This window comes from Anabrus simplex, chromosome 2 (assembly GCF_040414725.1).
Source record: "Anabrus simplex isolate iqAnaSimp1 chromosome 2, ASM4041472v1, whole genome shotgun sequence".
NCBI lineage: Eukaryota > Metazoa > Arthropoda > Insecta > Orthoptera > Tettigoniidae > Anabrus > Anabrus simplex.
The window spans coordinates 328933546-328956126 of record NC_090266.1 but is presented as its reverse complement, the minus strand read 5'-3'; the positions used below and the strand labels follow the sequence as shown (position 1 = coordinate 328956126).

General features: G+C 37.2%; 1 protein-coding gene across 1 annotated transcript in view; it reads right to left on the bottom strand.

Annotated features, from left to right (window-relative positions):
• The window catches only part of LOC136863533 (NACHT and WD repeat domain-containing protein 2), a 638416-nt gene that overhangs the window by 560196 nt on the left and 55639 nt on the right, over positions 1-22581 (bottom strand). The window contains exons 3-4 of the mRNA XM_067139918.2: positions 7710-7826; positions 2384-2587 (exon numbers count right to left, since the gene is read on the bottom strand). Of these exons, the coding sequence (XP_066996019.2) occupies positions 2384-2587; positions 7710-7826 (321 nt within the window). The remainder of the gene's footprint in view (positions 1-2383; positions 2588-7709; positions 7827-22581) is intronic.

Below are 22581 nucleotides of genomic sequence, written 5' to 3'. Positions count from 1 at the left end.
AGAGTTTTCTGCAACTTTCCTCTCCGCTATAAAAGCCGAGGTTTGTTGAGCAATGTTGTCTTAGTGATCACTCCAGTGTAGAGTGTGTACGTGACGGAGGTAGGGGGAAAGGCTCCCTCGTCCATCTTCGGGAGGTTTACACTTGAGGAGGAAGAGGAGGAGGAGTGTTGTTGGCTATTTGCCCGTCGGATGGAGACGAAAAGCCTTGAGCAGACGTCTCGATGCTATTCGACAGGAGAAGGCTATGTGCCACTATCGGGTTTTACCCTCTCCCTTCCTACTATCATATATCTTGTCATTTATTTCATATTATTATCTTCCCTGATAAAGTTGACGTCACAAAAGGGCACCCGGTTATAAAAAAATCGATCTTGACAGGTTCAACCCTTGTCCCGTTTCTCTACAGTGTCGTGTATGAGGTGAGGTGAACGTGTAATGTTTGCGACGGAAGGCTAGCGTCTCAACCCTCTGGGCCATTCAGCCTGGAAGGGTAAGGCAGGTGGAGGTATACAATTCCTAATTACCAGGTTGTGTGCCCAAAACAGCCTTGATTAAATTCCAATCTTTTCCTCAGTGTCCATATGGAGTGAGAGCATATAACGCTGTTGATGTTTCTTTGTCCGTCGGATGGAGAAATAAAGCCTTGAGCAGACCTTTCGATGCTTTTCGACAGGAGAAGGCTATGTGAAACAACCGCCCGTTCCTACTGTAATATATCATGTCATTCATTATACCTTATTACCTTCCCTGATGAGTTTGACGTCAGGAAGGGCATCCGATTATAAAAATTCATCTTAAAAGATTCATCTCACCACACACCCGACACCGTACAGAAACGGGACAATAAATGGACACACGTTAGGTTATAACCTCATGCACCCTTAGCCAGCAGTCCACATTTCAAATCACCCACGCTGTGACGTCATAGCTCTGTCAGGAGAAAGCCTGAGGCTTCGGTTATGTAAAGAAAAGCATGGATTTTTAAACCGCCCGCGCTTATTACGTCACATCTCCGTCACTACACCAAGGGGGAGGCGGGCATAGAGCTTGTGAATGCGCGAGTAATCCGTTTCACAGTAACTTGCAAAATCGCCGTCAGAGTGTACCTCAGGCTGATGTACATGTGCACATGCGCACTACAGTAGCTATTCCCGCCTGTTTATGTCTCTAGCGGGATCTAATAGTCTTTTGATTACAGTAACTCACGAAGTCGCTGCGAGAGCGCACTGATATGTCTGTAGCGGGATCTGATAACCATTTGGCACGCTGTGACTTCGCAGCTCTGTCAGGAGAACTGCCAGTCACCTAACCGATTGGATTCCTCCAAGGGGGGCCTGTGTGTGAGGTTAGGTAAGCTCCGTGAGCACGGTTAGGTTAACACGTCATAATGACGTCTTAACCTCATCTGCAGGTAACCTAACAGATTTGTGGCTCCTCCATGGGCACCCGATCGATTCGGCTCTTCCAAGGGGGTCCGTGACCTTTCCGACTCGGCTGCTCCAAGGGGGACTCGTCCGATTCGGCTCCTCAAAAGTGGCCCGTGAGGTTAGCATTGCCCTCGTACGTAATGGTATGACGTCATAACCTCACCTAGCGGTTAAAACACTCCAGATTAGCCAGTGAGGTTAGCATAGCCCTAGTACTTATGCGTATGATGTCATAACCTCACCTAGGGGGTCAAAAGCACCCCCAGATAATTCCCTGGCCAATTAGGCCTCTCCACTGGAATCTGTGAGGTTAGGCGTGCTCTCGTACGCCAGGTTATGACGTTATTCCGCGTTCAATGTTCTAGAACCTACACAGCCTTACTACTCAACTAGGGATCAATGATCTCGCGTCAGAATCGGCATAGCCTTACTACTCAATTAGGGGCCAATGACCTCGTGAGAAAATGCTAACTCAGCACCCATTGTTTTAGAACATACATTGCTTGTCTACTGACTGTTAGACTGAATTTCCGTGTTATATTCTTCAAATAATTTGAGTTGTAGGCTAAGGAATAGCAACACGTCAAAAGTAGCATTATTACAGAAAATTTACATGTTTAATAAATAATATTCTCACTTCTTTCACCGTGATACAATTTTACAGATCTACTTACTATCCACTCCTGAGTTCTTCTTCTCTATCTACCAATGAAAGTTGTTTTTATTTTATTTAAAATTACCTCTGCTCAGGATGAATTTGCGTCCCATATGTGAGTTAAAAGTGTCTTATATCTATGGCTTGTACAGAGATAGGAAAAAACGATCTTGGAACTGATCAATATTCTTGAGTAAAAACTAACTCAAGTATTATTTTATTTCAAGCTATTGGGGCGTTATTTGTTGTGTTGCATTCCATACATTCATTCACTTCACTTAAACCTACTGAAGTATTTTACCTTGTTGTTGAAGTTCACGAGGATAGAGGAGATGGGCTGCAGAACGGACACTGGAGGAACAGCATTGCTGTCCTTACGGTACCACGTGTCCAACAGGCTGACGTCGATCCCTACACTGGCTAACTCATCACGTAGCAACTGTAGTTCGGATGAGATGATGTAGGTGGGGATGGGGCGATAACCGTACTTCTGACCAAGAAACACCTGAGAACAGAAGATTCATAATTAGCATGGCGATAGCACCGATAAAAACAATACGAGTAAAATGTCAACATGTTAACAGTGAAGGCAGTGAATGAACTTCCTTTTTTTCAATTTACTTTACGTCGCACCGACACAGATAGGTTTAATGGCGATGATGAGACAGGGAAGGCCTAGAAGTAGGAAGGAACATCCCCAGCATTTGCCTGGGGTGAAGTTGGGAAACCACGGAAAACTATCTTCAGGGCTGCCGACAGTGGGGTTAGAAATCACTATCTCCCGGATGCAAGCTTACAGCCGCGCGACCCTAACCGCACGGCCAACTCGCCAGGTGTGAATGAACCAGAGTCCTGCGGAGAGGCCCACCGCGCAGCACTTCAAATTCACGGGCTCCGGCAGCCCAGCCCGTGCAGTGTCGTTTCCTTCCGACGCGGCCGCATACTGGCCCATACCGCTGGTCTCATACAGCCCATCGCAGTCCACCGCTCTGGGCGGGCTCAGTAGAATAACCTTGAATACTTCCCTGCAATAACGCGTGCGCCATGTGGAATGAAAATAATGTACACTTCTATTCGGATCACTCACTATACGAATTCCCGTACACTAATGACGTTCCAAAGTAGGCTAATCGCATTTTGAAATAAAACGATAGAAATCTCCCCTGCACTGTAATAATAATAATAATAATAATAATAATAATAATAATAATAATAATAATAATAATAATAAAAAAACACAAACAGAAACTTTATTATAATATAATATTCATCTGCAGTTGACATCAAGTTAGTGCTAGGGTTAATTTTCAGTACTCATTAGTGTATATGGTGCTAGTGTTAATTTGCAGTACTCATCAGTGTATATGGTGCTAGTGTTAGTTTACAGTACTTATCAGTGTATATAGTGCTAGTGTTAAGTTGCAGTACTCATCAGTGTATATAGTGCTAGTGTTAAGTTGCAGTACTCATCAGTGTATATAGTACTAGTGTAAAGTTGCAGTACTCATCAGTGCATATAGTACTAGTGTTAAGTTGCAGTACTCATTAGTGTATATAGTGCTAGTGTTAAGTTGCAGTACTCATCAGTGTATATAGTGCTAGTGTTAAGTTGCAGTACTCATCAGTGTATATAGTACCAGTGTAAAGTTGCAGTACTCATCAGTGTATATAGTACTAGTGTAAAGTTGCAGTACTCATTAGTGTATATAGTACTAGTGTTAAGTTGCAGTACTCATTAGTGTATATAGTGCTAGTGTTAATTTGCACTACTCATCAGTGTATATAGTGCTAGTGTTAATTTGCAATACTCATTAGTGTATATAGTGCTAGTGTTAATTTGCAGTACTCATCAGTGTATATAGTGCTAGTGCTAAGTTGCAGTACTCATGAGTGTATATAGTACTAGTGTTAAGTTGCAGTACTCATCAGTGTATATAGTGCTAGTGTTAATTTGCAGTACTCATCAGTGTATATAGTGCTAGTGTTAATTTGCAGTACTCATCAGTGTATATAGTGCTAGTGCTAAGTTGCAGTACTCATGAGTGTATATAATACTAGTGTTAAGTTGCAGTACTCATCAGTGTATATAGTGCTAGTGTTAAGTTGCAATACTCATCAGTGTATATAGTACTAGTGTTAATTTGCAGTACTCATCAGTGTATATAGTGCTAGTGTTAAGTTGCAGTACTTATCAGTGTATATAGTGCTAGTGTTAAGTTTCAGTACTCATCAGTGTATATAGTACTAGTGTTAAGTTGCAGTACTCATCAGTGTATATAGTGCTAGTGTTAAGTTGCAGTACTCATCAGTGTATATAGTGCTAGTGTTAAGTTGCAGTACTCATCACTGTATATAGTGCTAGTGTTAAGCTGCAGTACTCATTAGTGTATACAGTGCTAGTGTTAAGTTGCAGTACTCATCAGTGTATACAGTGCTAGTGTTAAGTTGCAGTACTCATCAGTGTATATAGTGCTAGTGTTAAGTTGCAGTACTCATCAGTGTATATAGTGCTAGTGTTAAGTTGCAGTACTCATCAGTGTATATAGTGCTAGTGTTAAGTTGCAATACTCATCAGTGTATATAGTGCTAGTGTTAAGCTGCAGTACTCATTAGTGTATATAGTACAAGTGTTAAGTTGCAGTACTCATCAGTGTATATAGTGCTAGTGTTAAGTTGCAGTACTCATTAGTGTATACAGTGCTAGTGTTAAGTTGCAGTACTCATTAGTGTATACAGTGCTAGTGTTAAGTTGCAGTACTCATCAGTGTATATAGTACTAGTGTTAAGTTGCAGTATTCATCAGTGTATATAGTACTAGTGTTAAGTTGCAGTACTCATTAGTGTATATAGTACAAGTGTTAAGTTGCAGTATTCATCAGTGCTAGTGTTAAGCTGCAGTAGTCATTAGTGTATATAGTACTAGTGTTAATTTGCTCTACTCATCAGTGTATACAGTGCTAGTGTTAAGCTGCAGTACTCATTAGTGTATATAGTGCTAGTGTTAAGTTGCAGTACTCATCAGTGTATATAGTACTAGTGTTATGTTGCAGTACTCATTAGTGTATATAGTGCTAGTGTTAAGCTGCAGTACTCATCAGTGTATATAGTGCTAGTGTTAAGTTGCAGTACTCATCAGTGTATATAGTGCTAGTGTTAAGTTGCAATACTCATTAGTGTATATAGTGCTAGTGTTAATTTGCAGTACTCATCAGTGTATATAGTGCTAGTGTTAAGCTGCAGTACTCATCAGTGTATATAGTGCTAGTGTTAAGCTGCAGTACTCATCAGTGTATATAGTGCTAGTGTTAAGTTGCAGTACTCATGAGTGTATATAGTACTAGTGTTAAGTTGCAGTACTCATTAGTGTATATAGTGCTAGTGTTAAGCTGCAGTACCCATCAGTGTATATAGTGCTAGTGTTAAGTTGCAGTACTTATCAGTGTATATAGTGCTAGTGTTAATTTGAAGTACTCATCAGTGTATATAGTGCTAGTGTTAAGTTGCAGTACTCATTAGTGTATATAGTGCTAGTGTTAAGTTGCAGTACTCATCACTGTATATAGTACTAGTGTTAAGTTGCAGTAGTCATTAGTGTATATAGTGCTAGTGTTAAGTTGCAGTACTCATCACTGTATATAGTACTAGTGTTAAGTTGCAGTACTCATTAGTGTATATAGTGCTAGTGTTAAGTTGCAGTACTCATCACTGTATATAGTACTAGTGTTAAGTTGCAGTACTCATCAGTGTATATAGTGCTAGTGTTAAGTTGCAGTACTCATCAGTGCTAGTGTTAAGCTGCAGTAGTCATTAGTGTATATAGTACTAGTGTTAACTTGCAGTACTCATCAGTGTATATAGTACTAGTGTTAATTTGCTCTACTCATCAGTGTATATAGTACAAGTGTTAAGTTGCAGTACTCATCAGTGTATATAGTGCTAGTGTTCATTTGCAGTACTCATCAGTGTATATAGTGCTAGTGTTCATTTGCAGTACTCATCAGTGTATATAGTACTAGTGTTAAGTTGCAGTACTCATCAGTGTATATAGTACTAGTGTTAATTTGCAGTACTCATTAGTGTATATAGTGCTGGTGTTAATTTGCACTACTCATCAGTGTATATAGTGCTAGTGTTAATTTGCAGTATTCATCAGTGTGTACATAGGGCTAGTGTTGGTTTGCTTGGGTCATTTGTAGCTGTAGGCCTACTTACTTCCTTCTGTCTTAATGTTTTTTGTTCGTTCTTTTTTAATTTTGGTAGTACAAATGAAGTGGGTGGCATAATGGTTTGCTTAGCCCGGTTTAGTTCATCTAGCTACGTTTGAAACAGTAGCATCACCTGTAAAGTACCCATAGTGAAAGGAGGGAGGACTGCATGGCGGGACGAATGGGTAGCGTGGCTTGGACTTGGGAACCATTGTCTCTGCCTAGGGTTTCGGCGGGAGTCTGTGTGTGTTGTCACACCGCGTATTCATTATTTGCAGTTTTAATTTGTAAATAGAATTAGAATAAACTTGTGTATTTTAAACCAGTAAGATTTAATTTAATTTGTGAGCTACCAGGCAGGTGTTGTTTAGATCGGAAACATTAGAGTTTAAGTTCATAACTTAAATGAATGGATTTTTCAGTTAGTTTGTTGCTCGGCTCTTCTTCAATCACACCTTCACTTCGTAGCATATGTATACAGTTGTATATCTTCTTCTTTCTGGCCATTTCTAATTTCTTGGGTCGGCACTTTGTGTTGATTTAGGCCGGATGCCTTTCCTGGTGCCAAAGTTTAGTTGAGTGTTGCTGTGGTGGTTTGTAATGTAATGTGCTGTATGTAAATGAACACGAATATAATCTCCAGCCTCGGAGCAAGAGGAGTTACCTAGACAAAGTTAAAATCCCCGACACAGCCGGTAATCGAACCCTGGGCCCTATGGACCGAAGGCCAGTACGCTGACCACTCAGTCAAGGAGCCGGACATGCATACAATTTTTTCCAATTCATCCGTTAATCTCTGTTCATTACACACTCACAGTCTTGCTTTGAACGTGAACTCGCATTACGACTGCCACGCGTCATTTGTAACGAATAGAACTATTAACCGTAATACTAGAGCCCAACAGCAACAAACATGACGCACTACTGTTTTTGTACGAAACTGTACACGTGATTACCGTCAATGGAACAAGGTGTAATAACAACTGCCACCTGGGCAACAGACTTAAGTGCAGATCAATTATGAATGAATGATTGAAAACATCCCTATGAACATATGCCCAATAGTCTATCGTTTACAAGCTAAGCCTCCTTTACAGTAGTTAAAGAGCCAGTATGGGGATAGTATCCCTACTGGCGACAGCTACTCGAGGCCGAAGAGCAGCATGAATATGTCATTCTGTTTGTAATTAAATGTTACTTTTTTCAGGTAAAATCTATTATCAAATGTTTCCTTTTCTAGGTATTTATTTAATTGATTAATCCTGAATTAGTTTCGACATACTGAAAAACCATCTTATTGAACAGAGCGAATACGTCACAAAGAAATCTAGCTATTCTGGGCTAGTTTGACGAAGAGAATTATCAAAACTTAACTTATTCTCATATAATTTCATTTGTAATCCCATTCGATCAAATACTTACGACAAAGTTTGGGCCCATAGATAGGCGTTGACAGTTCTCAATTTCTTTCATACAGAGTTCAGTTGTCATGTGATCATCTGTAGCTTCGTCTCGAACGCCCCATCTCATATCGACAACCTGAAAACATAGTGATTGATATCACAAAATAATACTGAACCATACATACATGTGGATCTTAAATTATCATTCCAATTTAGAAAATGCCAGGAAATTGCACTAGATTATGTTAAGTATGAATATACTGCAGGATAGTGCTATAATACAAAAAAACTTTCTAAAACTGACGTATTGCAAATCTTTATATTTACTCTTTTACGAGGGCGATTCAATAAATCAAGTGCGGAGACATCTATTTGTGAAAATGTATGCAAATTACCGCCTGATGTAGGACACGGATACCATACACAAAGATGTACAGGTTATTTTTGCACACGCAGTCCCCGTCCTTGCCTGTGTGTTTTAAAGTATACCAAGACGTTCATCTCCATACACAAGAAGTCGAGGTCATGCGACTGCTGCCAGAATATTACGGGTAACTGCATTTCACCGCCGGTTCCAAGTCACCTTTCACCTAAATCCTACTTCAGTGGTCTACAGAGATGGGGATCACTCGTTGTTAGGTCAGGATAGGACGGACCAGTGCTTGTCATTGGTAGAGCTGTAATGATTCATGTATGTGCCGAGTGACAATTCGTGACGTTTTACTCCGGCAGGGCTCTGCCTCCATACACCCTCCCCACACTCCCAACATGCCAATTTTCGCTGATCAGCACTACGATATTTTACATGAAATAGTATCATCTACATAATACAAATACATAAAGTTATATAATAAAACAATAATCCGATGACACTGCAGAATAAAAATCTACTTCCGACACAGAACGATCAAGCAGTAAAAATCAGATTATATCGCGAAGTAAAAAATTAAAATTAGGCTACGTTGCCACAAACACAGAAGCCCTACATACGGTACCTTTGACTATAGACAAAAGCATATTCTTATATCCACAAAACCCAGGGACGTAGCCTCTGGGCCAGCTTTCTCCATAAGAGCCCTGTATAGCCGCCATCTTGTGCAATTGACGTCGGGAAGGGAAGCCTGCTGAGGAGGAGGAGGGAGGTTAGGCCCCTCCAAGATAGCGACTGTCCACGTCGGGAAGAGAATCTGCCTGTAAAACTGAGGTTTGTCCCCTCCAAGATGGCGACTGTCCACGTCGGGAAGGGCATCTAGCCGTAAAACTAGGTCATGTAAGGTTAGGTCCCTCCAAGATGGTGACTGTCCACGTCGAGAAGGGCATCTTCCCTTAAAACTGAGATTAGGCCCATCCAAGATGGCGACTGTCCACGTCGGGAAGGGCATCTGCCCATAAAACTGAGGTTAGTACCCTCCAAGATGGTAATTGTGAGGTTAGGCTGGCTCTCTCAAGCAAAATCCGCGTCCGGAAGGGCAACTGGCCGTAAAAGTGAGGTTAGGCCCACCAATATGGCGTCTGTGAGGTTAGGCTTGTTCTCTTATGCAAAATCCGCGAATCGGCATGGTATATCTACTATACTCGGGATCAATGACCTTCGTCCACAAGCGGCATAGTCACACTACTAGGGTTCAATGACCTCGGGTGCTAACTCAGCAGAAAAAATGCTGACGCCATGGTTCTGAACCGTTACAGCTCATACTACTTATAGATATACTGATTTTTAAATTCACTCGCCCCACCCTTTACTCCCTTAGCGAAGGAATATCGGAAATTCCTTCCTTAGTGAGCACGTACACTATAATATAAATGTACCCCCAAAATTTCATTTCTTTATGTTCAGTAGATTTGGCTCGGTGGTGATGAATGTCAGTCAGTCTGTCAGTCAGGACATGTTATTTTAAATATATAGACTAGCAAAATGTCCATGCTTCGCTACGGTTTTAAACTGAAAGTTATTAGTCAAAATTTTACATTTTGGAGAGTCCACTGTTGGCTGAGCCTGTAAAATACACCCTCAGTTCGTACGTCAAACGATTTTGCGGAAGTGACTATTTATTTTCTGACCTAACACTCATTTTGATACCCGTACAGAAGAAGTGGAATGTTTTAAACACTATCTTATTTAATATCTTGAACGTAAAATCGACAAGCCTGTGAAATTTTTATATTCTACGTCAAACAGTAGTAGAGGAATGAATGTTGTTTTAGGGGATGAATGTTTTAAAATATTTATTAACAACTAGGATATATACGTAAGACCACCCTTCAGGTAAAATTTTAAGTTCGTGCCTGAAACGGTTAGCGAAAAATGGATATTGTATTTTTGAGAGTCAACCACTATCCAAAACCCTTAGGGGTGAAATATTTTGAAGTATACGATATTTTACACCTAGGACATAAAAGTAGAACCTTCTAGTAAAATTACAACTTTGTACGTCAAACCGTTTTGGAGGGGTGAATAATTTCGTTTCCAGAGCTAGCCCATTTTAACACATTCACTACTACGATTTAAAATATATACCGTTATTAGGAATTTTGTCTTCGTATCTTAACCGTTTCGGAGAAAGGAAAGGATATATATTTGTTTCCAGATCTTAACCTCCATTTAACTCTGTGAGAGGTTAAATTTGCTTGAAACCCTCTGTTATTTAACACCTAAAATATCCTATGAAATTTGAACTTCGCAATTCATATGGTTTCAAATAAATGCATATTTATGACATTATTCCTCATCCCCCAGTAAAAACCCCTTAGGTATTGTATTGTTATTTTTTATTTAAAATCTAAAACGAAATTTCATGTTTATAGAGGGCAGCACTGATCTATATTTATAAAATAACTTGTCCTAACTGACTGACTGATTCATCATCGCCGAGCCAAAACTACTGGACATAAAGAAATGAAATTTTGAGGATACATTCATATTAACATGTATTTATTTATTTATTTATTGATGTCTTTATTTGTGGCGAAGTTAGGGCTCTTGGCCCTCTCTTACACTTAACCACATTATGCGGCTTAATACTGAATCCAAACTTAATATTCAAACTTAACACAGTGTATATAATATAATAGTAATATAACTTAATAAACTCTAAAACTAAAAGATTACATCCTAAGTCTAAATTTAGAAAAATAAATTCAATATTAACTACTCTAGGTGGAAATCATAAAATATAACAGTAATTTATGTAAACTTTTGGGAACTATTTACTACAGACATTCACTCTCACATTCACACATAACTACATGATATAGCCTACGTATTCAAGAGGAAATCTTTAGACTGTCTTTTGAAGGTAATTAATGAGGAACAGTTTCTAATTTCAGGGGGTAAAGCATTCCAAATTCTAGCGCCCGACACAAGGAAAGAATTACTGAAGGCAGATGTATGATGTGGAGGTATTGCAATTGTTGACCCAGATCGCGTGTCACGGTCATGAAAGGAGGATAGAAAACGGAAATTACTGGAGAGATATTCAGGTATATTTTCGGTCAAGAGTCGATAGATAAGGGTTGATACATGGTGATTCCTCTGCTTCTCTACTTTTAACCAAGAAAGTTGTGCATAAAAAGGGGATACATGCGAGGCAAAATTCAATGAAAAAATAAATCTAATGCAGGAGTTTAAAGCTCTCTGCAATTTCCTATTTTGTTCACTGGTAGCATCCAGCAACACAACATCACAATAGTTAAAAATTGGAAGTATCAATGTTTGAACCAGTTTTATTTTTAAGTTGAGAGGTAATACGGTCTGGTGAATCTTAAGGGGATGAAGTGATGAGTGAACTTTCCTGCATACGTTAGTGACATGCTCATCCCAGTTTAAAGTTTCATTTATAGTGACTCCAAGGCTTTTTACTGATTTACAGAATGGGATAGCAACGCCATTTAGTTGAATGACTGGAATTTGTAGACTGTGTAGATGGGCAAGCAGTTTCCTCTGGCCTAGTATAATAGCTTGTGTTTTCGTTGGGTTGATGGAGAGAGAATTCTCAGCTGCATAACAGCTGATCTGTTCTAAGTTTCGGTTCATATTTTCAATAGCTGCATTTATGTCATTCACTTTTGTGTGACAGTAAATTTGAAGGTCGTCGGCATAGAGATGGTAGTTGCAGTTTTTCAACTTAGAAGAGATGTCATTCAAATATAAAATAAACAACAGGGGGCCGAGTATAGAACCTTGTGGCACACCATTAACTTTGTACTTCCACTCCGTTCTCTTATCATTCATGACAACACACTGTCGTCGGTTATGGAGGTAGGAAGCGAACAATTTGAGAGCAGCGTGGCTAAAATGGTAGGAATGCAATTTCGCTATTAATATGTCCGTACTGATAGTGTCAAAAGCACTGCTGAAGTCTAGGAGAATGAGCACGGTCACTTTGCGTTCGTCCATTGCTTTTCTTACGTCATCCGTAACTTTTAGAAGAGCAGTAGATGTACTATGTCCTTTTTTAAATCCAGATTGCAGGTGATCAAGTAACGAATGATGCATCAAATATTGGAGCAGTTGTTCATGCATGAGTTTTTCTAAGACTTTCGAAAGTGAAGAAAGTATACAGACAGGTCGATAGTCAGATGGAGAATTTGCTAGAGATTTTTTTGGTACTGGGAAAATTAAGGCATCCTTCCAAACAGTTGGGAAGTAGCCTTCCAAAAGACATGAGTTACATATGTGGGTTAAAATTGGCAGTACTACATCTATCAAGGTAACGACGAAGGATATCGGGATGTCGTCCACTCCGATTGCTTGCGATTTGATTGATGTTAGTTTTCTTCTTACATCGTTTTCATTTACTTTACGAAATTTGAACAAAGGCCGTTGTGGTAATGGAGTAGATTGAAGAGAATTTATTGTTGTTTGTATAATATGAGGGTGGGTATTAACTATTTCTCTAGTAAAGTGGGCATTTAATTCATCTGGATTTATGTCATGCGTATTGGAGTTTGTAGTTTGCCTCCCAATACCTACGGATCTGAGTTGTTTCCAGGTACTTTTTGTGTTTAAGTTACTGGCTAATTGTTGGAAGTACGCATATTTTTTGTTTCTGATTATTTGTTTAACTTTATTTCTAAGCACACGGTACTTTTCAAAATCTTCAGATGATAATGTCTGCTTGTAACATCTGTGTAGTGCATCTCGTTCAGCCATTGCGGACTTAATGTCATTTGTTAACCATGGAGCAGCTTTTCGAGTCACCCTAGCAGTACGTTTAGGTACGTGTTTGTTATACAATCCCAACAATAATGTGTTAAACCTCTTTACTTTTTCGTCATTGTCAGTCAAGTGCAGTATTTCGTCCCACGGGCAGAGATTAGCATCTTGTATCAATTGTTGAGGTGCTCGCTAAGGGAGGATTTTTGATATTTCGCCACTAAGGCGGTGAAAAGGGGACTGAATTTTTAAAATGAAGATATCTATATCTCAAAAACTTATACGTTTACAGACGTAAAAATTGGTATTTGGAATCTCATTTAAAAATAAAGAAACATGTATTTTTTGTTTTCGGAAAATCCCATTGGGGGGATGAAAAAAAGGGGGAATGGTGGTTGAACAAATATTGTGAGAAGACTTATATCTCAAAATTTGAACAAGTTACAGAAATGAAAATTGGTATTTGGAATCTCATTTGAAAATAAAGAAACACGTATTTTTGCGTTTTTTCAATAATCCGATGAATAGGGGGTGAACAGGAGTGACAATCTGGGTGAATTTTTAAAAAGACAATATCTGCAAATTATCTCAGACACGTAACATATTACAGATTTGAAAACTGGTATTTGAAATTTCCTATAACAGTGAAGAAACATAAATATGTTTTTTTTTCGGAAAATCCACTTAAGGGGAACTAAAAAAGGGGGTGAATTTATAAAATTAGCATATCCACAGTATATCTCCAAAACTTAACATGTTGCAGACGTGGAAATCGGTATTTGGAATCTCCATTAATAAAGGGAACACGTATTCTTTGGTTTCCGAGGAAAATCTTTAACGGGGGGGAGGGGGGAATTTTGAATCAACTTGGAAGGGGAGGATGAAAACGGAGATGAATTCCTTTTAGGAGGATACATATATCTCAAAAACTCAAGATGTTACAGTCGTGATAATTGGTATTTGGAAGCTCTGTTAAAGAAACCGGTACTGTGTGTTTTTTGGAAAATTCACTTGAGTGTGCAAGGAAGTAAAAAAATTGAATTCTTTTTCTGGAGAAACGTATATCTCAAAACTGAAGGTACGACGTGGAAATTGGTGTTTGGATACTCCTTTAAAAATAAAGAAACACGCAATTTATGGGTGGGGGATACCAACTTAACGGGCGGGGGTGGAGTGAAAAATGAGTTGAATTCTTTTCATGAGGATACTTAAATCTCAAGAACTGAAGATGTTATAGACATGAAAATTTGTATTTGGAATTTGCTTTCAAAGTGAAGAAACACGTAATCTTTGGTCTTAGGAAAATCCACTTAAGGGGGGTGAATTAATTGAAAAATTAGTTGAGTACTTCGTATGAGGATACTTATATCTCAAAAACTAGAGATGTTACAGAGGTGAAAATGAGTATTTGGAATCTCCTTTAAAAATAAAGAAACACGTATTTTGGGGGAAAATCTACTTGGGGGGCAGGGGCGATGAAAAAGGAGTTTAATTCCTTTTTATGGCGATACATATATCGCAAAACTGAAGATGTTCCAGTCATGATAATTGGCATTTAGAATCTCCTTTATGAATAAAGAAACAAGTTTTCTTGGTTTTCGGAAAATTCATTTAAGGGGGAGGGTGAAAGGAAGTGAAAAAATTCAATTTTTTATGGAGAAACTTATATCTCAAAAACTTAAGGTTACACGCGTGAAAATTTCTAATTGGAATATCCTTTAAAAATAAAGAAACACACATTTTTTGGAGCGGGGGTGGAATCAACTTCACGGGCTGGGGTGAAAAAGGAGTTGAATTATTTTCAAGAGGATACTTATATCTCAAAACTGAAGATGTTAAGAGGCATGAACATGTGTATTAGGAATCTTCCTTCAAAGTAAAGAAACACGTATTCTTTTGTCTTTGGAAAATCCACTTAAAGGGGGTGAATGGATTGAAAAATTAGTTGAATACTTTGTATGACGGTACTTATATCTCAAAAGCTAAAGATGTTAAAGACGTGAAAACTGGTATTTGGAATCTCCTTTAAAAATAAGGAAACACGCATTTGTTTCTTTCGGAAAATCGACGTAAGCGGTGTGCGATTGAAAATAAGTACATAAAGAGTTGAAGTATGTTTATAAGGATACTTTATCTTAAGAAAAAGCTGTTACAGACGTGAAAGTTTGTATTTTGAAATTCCTTGCAAAATAAAGAAGCACGTATTTTTTATTTTCGGAAGTCCACTTAAGGCGGGAGAGGGGTGGAAAGAAGTCAAGAAGAAGATGTTGAATTATTCTTATGAGTATACATTTATCTCCAAAACTGAAGGGGTTACAGACGTACAGACATGAAAACTGGTATTTGAAATCTCCTTTAAAATTAATGAAAAACGTATTGTTTTGTTTTCGGAAAATCCAGTTAAGGGGCTGAAAAGAATCTGAAAAGCGGGTGAATTTTAAAAATGAGTACCGGAATATCTACATTATATGTCAAAAACTTAACATGTTAGAGACAAAAAAACTTGGTATTTGGAAAATCTTTTAAAAATACAAGAACGTGCACCTTTTTGATTTCGGAGAACGCACTTAACGGGGGGTGAAAAGAAGTGAAAAATAGTTTAATTATATTTTTATGAGGATACTTATATCTTAGAAACTGAAGATGTCACAGACGTGAAAATTGGTATTTGGAATCTCTTTTAAAAATAAAGGAACATGTATTTTTGATTTTGGAAAATACACTTAGATGGGGTTGTTGGGGGGGGGGGGGAAGGACTGATCAAGGGGTTGAATTCTTTTTATGGTGATACTTTGGTACAGTATATCTCAAAAATCGAAGATGTTACAGATGTGGGAACAGGTATTCGGAATCTGCTTTAAAAATAAATAAACATGTATTTATTTTTTCGACTTGAGAGAAGACTGTTTCTCACACGTACAGTTCTATGCCGCATGGTCGTCTTAGCCCCAAAAGGTAATACCACAAACATGGTTTACAAAGAATTTCTGGGATAAATGAAACTCAATTTTTGGGTGAGTTTTTGTACTTTACGAATTTCCAAATAATGTCTTAGAACAATGCCGAGAAACGATTACTTTGATCAAATTACGAAATCCACGCGAGCGAAGCCGCGGGTAATTGCTAGTCTATATGTATAAAATAACTTGTCCTGACTGACTGAAAGATTCATCACCGCCGAGCGAAAACTACTGGACGTAAAGAAATGAAATTTTGGGAATACATTCATATTAACATGTAGGTGCTCGCTAAGAGATGATTTTTGGATATTCTGTCGCCAAGGGGTGGAAGGGGGTGAAATTTTAAAATGAGTGTATCTATATCTCAAAACTTTGAAAGTTTTCAGATTTAAAATTGGTATTTAGAATCTCCTATAAAAATAAAGAAACACGTATTTTTTGTTTTCGGAAAATCCCAATTGGAGGGGTGAAAGGGGTCAAAAAATGGTAGAATGCCTTTAATGAGGATACTTATATCTCAGAAATTGAAGATATTACAGACCTGAAAATTGGTATTTGGGATCTCCTTTAAAAATAAAAAGACACTGTATTTTTTTGTTCTTGGAAAATCCAATTAATGGGAGGGTGAAAAGGGGGATGAATGTTTAAAGTGAGTGTATCTATATCTCAAAACTTTGAAAGTTTACTGATGTAAAAATTGGTATTTAGAATCTTCTTCAAAAATAAGGAAACACATATTTTTTTGTTTTCAGAAAATCCAAATAGGAGGGGTGAAAAAGGGTGAAAAACTGGTCGAATGCCTTTAATGAGGATACTTATATCTCAGAAATTGAAGATATTACAGACCTGAAAATTGGTATTTGGGATCTCCTTTAAAAATAAAAAGACACTGTATTTTTTTGTTCTTGGAAAATCCAATTAATGGGAGGGTGAAAAGGGGGATGAATATTTAAAGTGAGTGTATCTATATCTCAAAACTTTGAAAGTTACAGATGTAAAAATTGGTATTTAGAATCTCCTTTAAAAATACAGGAACACGTATTTTTTGGGAAAATCCCAATAGGAGGGGTGAAAAGGGGTAAAAAAAGGGTTTGAATGCCTTTAATGAGGAAACTTATATCTCAGAAACAGAAGATATTGCAGACCTGAAAATTGGTTTTTGGGATCTCCTTTAAAAATAAAGAAGCACGTATTTTTTGTTTTTGGAAAATCCAATTAATGGGGTGTGAAAAGGGGGTGAATTTTTAAAATGAGTGTATCTATATCTCAAAACATTGAAAGTATATAGATGTAAAAATTGGTATTTAGAATCTCCTTTAAAAATAAAGAAACACGAATTTTTTGTTTTCGGAAAATCCCAATAGGAGGGGTGAAAAGGGGTAAAAAATGCGTTGAATGCCTTTAATGAGGATACTTACGTCTCAGAAACTGAAGATAATACAGACCTGAAAATTGGTACTTGGTATCTCCTTTAAAAATAAAGAAACACGTATTTTTTGTTTTCGGAAAATCCCAATAGAAAGGGTGAAAAAGGGTGAAAAATGGGTTGAATGCCTTTAAGGAGGATACTTATATCTCAGAAACTGAAGATATTACAGACCTGAAAACTGGTATTTGGGATCTCCTTAAAAATAGAGAAAAAGTACTTTTTTGAAAATCCAATCAATTGTGGGGGTGAAAAAGGGGGTGAATTTTTAAAATGAGTATATGTATATCTCAAAAATTTTTGAAGTGTCGAGATGTAAAACTTGGTATTTGGAATCGCATTTAAAAATAAAGAAACATTTTTTTCTTTTCGGAAAATCCCAATATGGGGTGAAAAGGGTGAAAAACTGGTTGAATGCCTTTAACAAGGATACTTATATCTCAGAAATTGAAGATATTACAGACCTGAAAATTGGTATTTGGGATCTCCTTTAAAAATAAGAAGACACTGTATTTTTTTGTTCTTGGAAAATCCAATTGATGGGAGGGTGAAAAGGGGGATGAATGTTTAAAATGAGTGTATCTATATCTCAAAACTTTGATAGTTACAGATGTAAAAATTGGTATTTAGAATCTCCTTTAAAAATAAAGAAACGTATATTTTTTGGGAAAATCCCAATAGGAGGGGTGAAAAGTGGTAAAAAAAAGGGGGTTGAATGTCTTTAATGAGGAAACTTATATCTCAGAAACAGAAGATATTACAGACCTGAAAATTGGTTTTTGGGATCTCCTTTAAAAATAAAGAAGCATGTATTTTTTGTTTTTGGAAAATCCAATTAATGGGGTGTGAAAAGGGGGTGAATTTTTAAAATGAGTGTATCTATACCTCAAAACTTTTAAAGTTTACAGATGTAAGAATTGGTATTTAGAATTTTCTTTAAAAATAAAGAAACACGAATTTTTTGTTTTTGGAAATCCCAATAGGAGGGGAAAAAAGGGTAAAAACTGGTGGAATGCCACTAACGAGGATACTTATATCTCAGAAATTGAAGATTTTACAGACCTGAAAATTGGTGTTTGGGATCCCCTTTAAACATAAAGGAACACTTATTTTTTGTTTTCGGAAAATCCAATTAATGGGAGGGTGAAAACGGGGGTGAGTTTTTAAAATGAGTGTATCTATATCTCAAAACTTTGAAAGTATACAGATGTAAAAATTGGTATTTAGAATCTCCTTTAAAAATAAAGAAACACGTATTTTTTGTTTTCGGAAAATTCTAATAGGAGGGGTGAAAAGGGGTAAAAAATGGGTTGAATGCCTTTAATGAGGATACTTACATCTCAGAAACTGAAGATAATACAGACCTGAAAATTGGTACTTGGTATCTCCTTTAAAAATAAAGAAACACGTATTTTTTTCGGAAAATCCCAATAGAAAGGGTGAAAAAGGGTGAAAATGGGTTGAATGCATTTAAGGAGGATACTTATATCTCAGAAACTGAAGATATTACAGACCTGAAAACTGGTATTTGGGATCTCCTTAAAAATAAAGAAAAAAGTACTTTTTTGAAAATCCAATCAATTGTGGGGGTGAAAAGGGGGTGAATTTCAAAAATGAGTGTATGTATATCTCAAAACTTTTAAAGTGTCCAGATGTAAAACTTGGTATTTGGAATCGCATTTAAAAATAAAGAAACATTTTTTCTTTTCGGAGAATTCCAATATGGGGGTGAAAAGGGTGAAAAGGGTGAAAAACGGGTTGAATGCCTTAAATGAGGACTCTTATATTTCAGAAACAGAAGATATTACAGACCTGAAAATTTGTATTTGGGAACTATATTGAAAATAAAGAAACAGGTACTTTTTTGTTTTTGGAAAATCCAATTAATGGGGGTTAAACAGGAGTGGCAAATTGGGGTTAATTCCTAGAAAGACTGTATCTACAGTATATCTCAGAAACGTAAAATGATACAAACGTAAAAATTGGTATTTGGAATTTCCTGTAAATATAAAGAAACATAGGTTATTTGTTTTTGTGAACTCCACTGAAGGGGAACTAAAGGGTGAGCGAAATTTTAAAATGAGCATTTCTACAGTATATCTCAAAAACATAACATGTTACTGAAGTGAAAAGTATAATTTTTATCTCTATTAAAAATAAAGAAACATGTATTTTTTATTTTCTGAAAAACCACTTGTGTGGAGGGGTAAAATTGACTGAAAATGGGTTGAATTCTTTTAATTAGCATACAGATATTTCAAAAGCTGAAGATGTTACAGACATGAAACATGGTTTTTGGAATCTCCTTTAAAAATAAAGGAATACATATTTTTTGTGTTTGGAAATCCATCTAAAGGGCGGGAGGGAAATAGAAAAAAAGTTGAATTATTTGTATGAGGATACTATTATCCCAAAAACGAAAGATTTTGCAGACGTGAAAATTGGTATTTGGAATCTGCTTTAAAATTAAAGAAACACGTATTCTCGGATAATCCAATGAAGGGGGAGATGAAAGAATTGAAAAATTGATTGAATTAATTGTATGAGGATACTTACATCTAATAAGAACTATAGTTGTTACAGATGTGAAAATTGGTATTTGGATCTCCTTTAAAAACAAAGAAATAGCGTTTTGCGGGGAAATCATCTTGGGGGGCGGGGGTGAAAAGGAGTTGAATTCCTTTTATGAGGACACATATCTCAAAAACTGAATATGTTAGATAATTGGTATTTAGAAGATCCTTTACTATTTAAAAAAGTGTGTTTAAAGGGAAGTTCACTTAAGGATGGGTGAGTGTGAAAGGAAGTGAAAAAAGTGAATTCTTTTTATGGGGATGATTATATCTCAGAACTGAAGGTAACAGACGTGAACATTGGTATTTAGAATCTCCTTTAAACATAAGAAAACCCGCCTTTTTGAGGGGGGTCAATCTACTTAACGGCGGTGGGTAAAAAGGTGTTGAGACCAATTGATTTTACTGTTCATAATGTACTTATTCTGATCGTAAACTGATCATTTTAAATCTTTCCTGGGATCGTTTTCAAGAGCCATCTTTTCCTTTGGAGAACATAATGATAGATTACAGTAGAATCTCCTGGCATACAAATAAAAGTTTAAACACATTTGAAATAAACGATAGGAATGAAATTGACCGCGCAATTGTTCACCTCTATAATACGGTCAATAATGCACGGAAGTATATCATTCTTGTCGCCAGAAACCAGCGCATTTGCCTACGCGCAACGATGGTGCTGGTCACATAGTCAGCATTGACAATGGCAGCAGATGTAATTTACCGCCAAGTAGCGGTCTTGCATCTTGCTGTGGGTTCCAGACCATCAATAATTCTAATAATAATAATAATAATAATAATAATAATAATAATAATAATAATACCGGGAGGTACGCCTCAACGCCGCGCATTCAAAATTTGCCCCTAAATGAACTCCTCTATTGGTCAGACAGCGAAATTGATAACACAACAATTTGGAACTTTAATCAGAAGATGTCACCACTGAAAAATTAAAGTAATTGTTCTGTTGTGAAGTTTCCTAAACTGACTGAATTTCTCCTTCTTTTGTTTTGATATACACCAAGAAATTTGAACTTCTTTCTACAGATGACACCAGTAAAAATTATGATCATGCACTCTGGTGCAAAGTGAAAGAACTTGTTGGCAATACTTCCTTTTCTTTCCGCCAGTTTTGAATCTATCCAATCAGGAATTTTTGTAATTATTTTCAACCAATCCCGCATTTCTTGTTCACTTTGTGTTAGCTAATAAAATTTAAGAGGGCGTGTCCTGATTAATCTTGAATGATCTCGAACCTTCCCTGAGGGTTTATAAACTGCGGGTTTTCACGTTTCTTGGCCAATTGATCGTCGTCTATCTGAGTTTGTGTGCTTAAGCAAGAGGCGAGCGGCCTCTTTCGACGGCAGCAGAACATCTATAAGGTAATGGCCACATAAATTGTATCTTTCTTGTTGTAGCTACCTCCGCAGCCTAATCCGAGGGGAAAGGTCCGAATCTTTAACTATGTAACCGACTTTTCTAAAATGTAAATTTTCTTTTGGCTAATGTAAAACTTCATAAAATCTGTAACTGTAAACCGGGGATAGAGAGTGAAGTACCCTGTCGAGTTCCCTTTCATCTTGGTTTCAGGTGACTACATTTTGTAACTGTTTTTCTTCCTTTCCGTAATGCCTTAATTGAACCTTTATTCGTGTCACCTCAGGAGCTTGGGATTAGCCCCTGTATCTCTGGGCCAAGAGCCCCGTTAGGATTTTACTCTTTATTATCTAGGAGTGCAAGTGAACGTCTCCATTCATTTTGTGTTCGGACCGTTTTTTTAACCTGTTCTTTTTCGTAAAGGCCCTGTAGGTTGGGTACTAGATACCCCTGCATTAAACCTTGTTATTTGTAATTCTGAGAGTGTAACTTTTGAGGTAATATTGCCTTGAGTGTGCCGTAAGGAACTGAGAGTCTGTTAGCTCTTTTTCTAAGTGTACCGAGAGGTACACCCCAACGCCGCGCATTTAAACCTTGCGCCTAAAAGAACTCCTCTACTGGAGAAACCGTGAAATTGAATCTAGGCCAACTGACAAATTTACTCAGAAGATGTCACCACAGAAATCTGATGTAATTTTGTTATTGCGAAGTTTCCTGAACTGACTGTATTGCTACTTGTTTTGTTTGCCATTCATCAAGAAGTTTGGACTTTCTTCCATAGATCACAAAAAACTATGATCATGCACCCTGGTGCGAGGTGAAAGAACTTTTGATTTAAGTTTTGTATTCATAAGTTTTTTTAATAATTGATGTTCATTTATTTTTGGTTTGGAAATATTTATCTTTTCTTTCCGCCAGTTTTGAATCCAGCCAATCCCTAATTTCTGTAATTAATGTTCTACCAATCACAGTCTTCTTCTTCGATCCTGAGAGTTACTTTTGAAACCTACCAATAAAATTCTGTGGGTGTGTCTTGATTATTCATGAATTATCTCGAACTTTCCCCGAGGGTTTATTAACTGCGGATTTTCTCGTCTCTTGGCCACTTGATCGTCATCTCATTGAGTGTGTGTGTGTGAAAGCAGGAGGCGGGAGGCCTCTTTCATCAGGCAGCAGTTCTTCGACAAGGTAATGGCAATATAACATCTTTATTTCTTGCTAGCTCCGCAGTTTAACCTGAGAGAAAAGTCCGAATCATTAACCCGTTAAGTGGGGAGGTCATAAAAGAGGAATTCCTGCATAGTGGGGAATCATTTTCAGTAAATTTTTTCTTTAGAAAAGAAATAGTTTTTGCCAACCTACACCCGCTTAAATATTATATTATGTTAAAATTAGCATAA